The sequence below is a fragment of the Hippocampus comes genome, unplaced genomic scaffold (genome assembly GCF_001891065.2).
Source record: "Hippocampus comes isolate QL1 unplaced genomic scaffold, H_comes_QL1_v1.1 scaffold60, whole genome shotgun sequence".
Classification (NCBI taxonomy): Eukaryota; Metazoa; Chordata; class Actinopteri; order Syngnathiformes; family Syngnathidae; genus Hippocampus; species Hippocampus comes.
In genome coordinates, this window is record NW_017805483.1 from 547984 (window position 1) to 554590 (window position 6607).

The 6607-nt window shown below is 39.2% G+C and overlaps 1 protein-coding gene across 2 annotated transcripts in view; it reads right to left on the reverse strand.

Annotated features, from left to right (window-relative positions):
• LOC109519500 (phospholipid scramblase 1) overlaps positions 1–6607 on the reverse strand; it is a 65792-nt gene that overhangs the window by 20804 nt on the left and 38381 nt on the right. The window contains exons 1-4 of one of the 2 annotated variants that reach the window (XM_019876073.1): positions 5725–6018; positions 5219–5298; positions 3300–3342; positions 2960–3180 (exon numbers count right to left, since the gene is read on the reverse strand). In XM_019876073.1, the coding sequence (XP_019731632.1) occupies positions 2960–3180; positions 3300–3342; positions 5219–5287 (333 nt within the window). In that variant the 5' untranslated portion in view covers positions 5288–5298; positions 5725–6018. Of the gene's footprint in view, positions 1–2959; positions 3181–3299; positions 3343–5218; positions 5299–5724; positions 6019–6607 lie in introns of those variants that run through there. The other variant, XM_019876074.1, reaches the window with a different exon arrangement.

The following is a 6607-nucleotide window of genomic DNA, read 5'->3' on the forward strand; positions in this document are numbered from 1 at the left end:
TTTTTTTTTTTTGTAAATACATTTAGCGCATTTAACGCTTACAACTTTGAACATTCCCTCAACCCAGAATACAGTACTGTGAAGCCACACCTGTTTATGTTTCACGATTCACCTCTTGTTTTGTTTTTTTCTGTGATACCAATTCTTCACTATTCATTGAAAAACTCGCCTTCCGCTGTTTTTGTGCTCTTACTGTAATGCCACAAAATGGCACCAAACGCAAGGTTAATCGGAAAGTAGTAATCGCCAAAGACTGATACCAGGTCTCATAAGCAAACTTCTGTCAATGTTTGTTTTAAAAGTCAAATGTGACCCTTATGGAGGGAAGTCAAAACAAAACAAAAAAACCTAACAAACAAAAAAAAATACCATCTTTGCCATAATGTGTTCTATGTGCCCACACAAATCTAAACATGATATGCTGATTAATATTGTGTTTGTGGAAAAGTAATTCATCAGATGAATCCACCCACTTTCATCCATCTCAGGCAGCGGCCATTTTATCCCGCACCGGCCCCTGCCGTCGACTGACATTGACGTAAAAGTGCCTTCGGGCTCGCATTGCTCACCTGTTTTATGGATTTGGTCTCATGTCGCCTGCTGATTGACAGCTCCTCTGTTGTCTTGATTTGGTCATGTGATGTTTACAATTCAAACTGGAGGGGACTTTGACATGAGATCAATTCCAGTCGACAGATGAATGAAAGCAGATGGATGAATCTGCTTAATTCTTATTCCACAAATACACTATTAATCTGAATACCATATTTAGACTAGTGGCATCACATGGAGGATATTGAAAAGAAAATAGTTGACTTCACTTCTACTTCAGGCACCAAAGTTTGCCTAGTCCTGCTGTGAACCCACTCTAATTTAAAAAAAATGTGGTTGTAACACGCAGTTTTTGCACTTTTATTCACAATAATTCTTCCACCCAATATTTTTGTGATGACTGCACTGGTGTCACACTTCCACCCGCGTTTTATCCACAGGAACTGGAGGCAAAGGGCATGGGCCACATCACGACAGAAATTGTGGAGTTACAGCAGTTCTACTATGCCGAGGACTACCACCAGCAGTACCTGAAGAAAAAACCTGAAGGTTATTGCGGCCTCAAAGGCACCGGGATTTCCTGCCCCATCGGAGCGGGCAAAAACGAGGTGTAAGGATTACTACGGAGGATCGGTTAACATTCATTCACTGGTGATCGAGGCCTTTCCTGAAACAGTCAATTCTGCGTTTAGCTAACCGGGTGTGGGTTTTTAAGTCAATCATGTTTAATCGTGGGAATTTCATCATTGTGAGGCAAAGGTTTTCTTATCTTTTCTTGTCCTATATTATGTTTAATCATGGGAATTTCTCCATTGTAGGACAAATAAAAGTTTTCTTATGTTTAATCATCTCGTACTGTAATCGCGAGAATCTACAGCCTTCAAATAACACTTGTAACCAATAGCTAATGGTGAAGAGGACAATCAGCATTTACTTTCTCCCCAATAAATGAGTGTGCCAGATGAGACAAATCGTGAAAGAGTCAATCTCATTTTTTCCACACTAACAAACGAATCACGTTTCACCCGTTTTTGAGTTTGGTTATGTGATATTTGCAAGCTGAGCCCTGATTGGTCATCACCCGAGCAACTGTGATGTCATTTTTAGTCGACGGCAAGTGGCAAAATGTCCGCCCCTGAGGTAGATAAAAATCGGTGGATTTTGGCGCTTATTTACACAATCAAATATTAATTAAAATGCTGTGTTAAACTAGTTGGGACGCATCGAAATAGTTTAATTCGCCAAGATGAAAACGAAGGACATTTTCACTAAAATTACAGTGAGTTGAAAAGTACTTTCGTTTTAATTTTACTTTATTTCATCAACAAAAATGTTTTTTAGATTTTAGTGTTAGTTATTTAATCCATTTTTGTTAACTAACTGTTCACCCTGTCGTGGTGTCTTTTGTCATGTGGGAAGCCCCACGCAAATGAGATGTTGCATCTCAGGGGATCAGATACTTGCCACGCATTCAGGTAAATAAATAAACCCCGTGGCATTTAAGGGTGCACGTTTCAGTCATGATTACTTGATTACAGTTATGATTATAAGTGGAAAATAAAATCTCACGCGCACAAAAAGTTTGAGAACCCCTGATGAGAAAAGGAGAAAAAAAACGTATTCACAGCTGTAGTGAGATAATTTGGGGTGCAGTAACAGTTTTATTCCACACGATGGCGTCATATGTTTGGATGACCTACAGTAACCTGTTTGATTCAACAATTGATTTCCATAATTGCATTTAAATAGACAATGAAATTAGAGTGTTTTCAATAATGCAGGAATTATTGATTGTATTGTATCAGGGAATAGGTAGAAGGTGGGACGTTACAATAACAAATGTCTATTTTATCCAAATCCCGTAATGGTTGACTGTTATCATTTACATAATTTGAACTTTGGAAATGACACATTGTGTGTGTTTTTGAGGTGAATTCCGTCACCTGTGCCGCCTTATTTCATTTAGTGTAATGAGTCACTGGTGTAAACATTCACACTGTGTTCTCATGCTGAACCACAACATGTACTGTATGCACAAAACACTGCTTCAAAATACTTGTCATGTCTTTCAAATGATTCCATACATTATTGTTGTACGTACATTTAAACAAATCAGCCTCACAACCTAGTTAAAAATGAAAATCACACACAGATCGTATCACCAAATAAGCCTTTTGGTCAACCACAGTTTTGTTTCACCCCGCTCTCGTATTTCCCCCTCCCTTGTGTGTGTGTGTGTGTGTGTGTGTGTGTGTGTGTGTGTGTGTGTGTGTGTGTGTGTGTGTGTGTGTGTGCGCGTGCGCGCGCGCGATATAAATATATATATATATATATTTTTTTTTTTTTCCGGAATTTTCAGAAAAGTCCACTTTCATCTCTGATATAGGAAATGTGAGCATGGTCTTACCTCCTGTAGACAGCACGGGAAGAAGCAGGACATGCACTTGAGCGGGCGGGTGACAGTGATGATCTCCTGTCCAAAGTTGTCCAGAATGTGGATGGAGAAGGGGCGCATGGGACCGCAGCACTGGCGACTCAGGCAGTCGTTCTCCTCAACGGCGTAAAACACGTTCTGGCCCATGGAGTTACGCACCTCATATTTGTTGTTACTCTCGAATCCGACGAGAGCTGCGAGGGCCGACAATTGACGTGCTACTGTATTAAGGGGATAACACCTGAACTGCACATGTATTTTTACCGTAGGTGTCGAAAATGGAAAAAAAAAAGACGAAACCGTGTTCGCTTACCTTCAACAAGCTCAACCTTCTGTTTGATAAGTAGCTGGTCCACCTAGAAAGCAGACGCTGAAAATATTATCATGGAGATCACAGTGTCACGTTGCAAATGGCGAACCACAAATATGCAGGGGTTCACTTTACTGGGCTAAAACTAGTACGCAAAAGTCTTCGTCCACCATTAGATTGGTTGTTCTAGCAATAACATCACTATCAATTGAGCAAGACCTCCGCCAGGGTCGAACAAACAGATGAGTAGTACCATCATAGGGTGGGATGGCTGTTTGACTACATTTCATGATCAACTATACATGAACTCATCAATTATTTATTTGTACTTCTCTTTGAATGTTCTGAGCTCCTGCTTCAATATGTACTTTTACCTAATTGTTGTTTTTTTTCCACACAAATATCTGCTGTACTTCAATAGGCTGTAGAGCACATATGTCAAAGTGCCGGCCCGCGGGCCAAATCCGGCCCGCGAGAATGTTTTCAGTGGCCCCTGGGATGATATTGATTTATTATTAGAACCGGCCCGCGGACCGCAGCAAGCCGAGAGCCCGCAGATCTTTTACACGCACCAAAACTACATTTCCCACAATGCAACGGTGACGCGCCAAGCAGTCGGCCGCTTTATTTAAATATTTATTCGTCTAGCAGTCGTTCCCATAACAGTGACATTAGCTTTCAGATACCCATCAAAAATGGCAAAACGGAAGGTGGACACTGAGAACCGGGGGTTTCAAACAAGGTGAGAGTCGAAGAACATGTTCATGGACGTAGCTGGAAAACCTGTGTGTCTTCTGTGTGGAGAAAGTGTGGCGCGATTGAAATAGTGTAATCTGAGACGACATCATGAAACGAAACACGCAAACAAGAACATGGACATGGAGGGGAAGGGGGATTTCATTAAAAACGGTATACTTAAAGTTTGTGACGAAGTTTACCCCGAAAAAAAGCAACTCTTTTTAAACGTGAGCATTAGCAGAAACACAATTGCAGTGTTTCTGCAAAGATACGGCAGTGCGTGCTGCGCAGTTTGACGGTTTCCTCCCCGACACAGTGGTCCCGCTGCGCATCCAGGCTGCTCAAACGTTGTCGAAAGTTTGGCAGCACATACGTGTGTGAACAACTATTTTCTTTGATGAAGCTGAACAAAACATCACACAGAAGTCGATTTACTGCTGAACACCCTCACTCAATGTTGAGGATTTGCTCAGCTCAGAGCCTGACCCCAAATATTGATGAACTTGTAGAAAAGTTAAGACACCACCGAGTATCAGCCTCAGCCTCAAAGAAGTGAATATTACTTATAATATACTGTGCAATCACATACTAAGAGTTTTTACTCAGTTCAAGTTTTTTTCTTGAAGAAAGTGTTGTTTTTGGTTTATACATTTTTGCACTTCATTTTATTGTATTTCAATCCAATTATGTGTTAAAAATATTTTATTCGAGTAAATGATCGAAAATTACTGCACTATTATTTGTTTTTCTTTTAAGTAAATTTAGCCTACTTTTGCTAAAAGAGAAAATATGGACTAGTGATAGTGCCTTGAATAATATCGGCTTCTTTCATTCATGTTATGGGTATTTTTATACAAAGGAAATTTTTTTGTGCCTGTTGAAAATTAAAGTTTACTGACATAGCCTTAAAAAAATGTTGCTTTATTTATCTGACCGTATTGGAATGTATTTGTTAGGTTTTCAGTCAATTAAATTTGGTTCAATAAACAATATGTGGTTATTTTTAAAATTTTCAATGAACATTCGATCAGTCCGGCCCTCGGCTTGCAGCAAAAATTTTTATCTGGCCCTCCGTCCATTTGACTTTGACACCCCTGCTGTAGAGTGTGAGTGCCACCTCTGTATTTCTGCTAATAAAAATAATGTATAAAATAACAGAATAAATAAGGATATGTAACGTTTACCTGAGTCAGGTATTCCAGTCCAGGTGGACAGCCTGGTATTCCCGGGCTGGGAACCTGGTACATGTTCATGTCCTCTCAACCTGTTGAATAACAAGTCAACACTGAGATCTGGCGCCCTCTTGCGTTCATTTCAGAGCTGACAGTCATAAACAAACGAAGACAAGATCCACGGCAGGTGGTCTTTAATCACGCCATCAGTGGATCAATAATACGTTTTCAAAAGAGCGGGAAGTGATGTCAGAGACGTCGTTGAATGATAAATAATCGTTAGATGAAATAATTATTTGGGTACACAACGACGTTAACCCGTTTGAATGTCGGGGCCATTCTGGGCGGATAAGTGGGTCAAACGTGTGGCGACGTCCAACGTCACGTTCGGAGGTTGAGATGAGCGTAAGCGCGCGCCCCACTTGTCACTGTCACGCGCCGCGAGCATCCGTGGACGTACGTGTCAGATGACGTCACATGCACGCAGCTGTACAGCCGCCGAAAATGCGACTACTCACCGATTTTCGGGCCACGACTTGCATCAATAACGGGCCACTCCGGAACTAAACCCCTAGAATAAACGTCTCATCCCATTGGTCGACGTCATAACACTTCCTGTCCTCGGCAGCCAATGACGAGGCGTCAAATGAATAGGCTGCTGCCCGGTCGATTCCCGACTGTAGATTACGCAATCATGGAGCAAAAAAAAAAAAAAAACCCTGAGAGAAATTCGTTTTAAAACTAAAGTAGCTATTAATTTATTGTATGCATTATTTCGTGCCAGTGTTAAAGTTTTTAAATTTATATTGTAGTATTCTGAATATTTTCTTGGCACAGAAATCCATGCAAGTCTATTTAATAGTTATTGTTTTGTTTGAATTTAGTATATCGAAATTATATTATCTGTTATGATTATTAATTTGACTGCATGGAAGCAGCTTTCATCTTTTACTTCGACCTTTGGGCTAATTTTATTAATTATTATCACAATTAGTCAGAACATTATTGTTATTTATTTTGAGATGTTCTCGTTAAGTAGTTGCTTATTTACTATTAGTCATATTATTCGTCCTTTTCATTTGAGTCAGTTAACACAAATATTTTACAGCTTTTTTTCAATATTCCCCCAAAATACTAGTTATTGTTCTCTTTATTTTTTATTACCAAGGTAACATAATTGTATTTTTTTTCATATTCGTATTATTTTCATTAGGATTTAAATTCACACAAAAAATTGCATCTTTTGCAATTTTCCAAAATAATATTTTGTGAAATTGTCATTTATTTTTAATGTGTATTTTGTTTTATTTATCTAATTTACACTTTATTGTTGTGATGTTATTTCTTGTAAAATTCTATTTACCCCATTGAATTTATGACATTTTATTATATATATATATA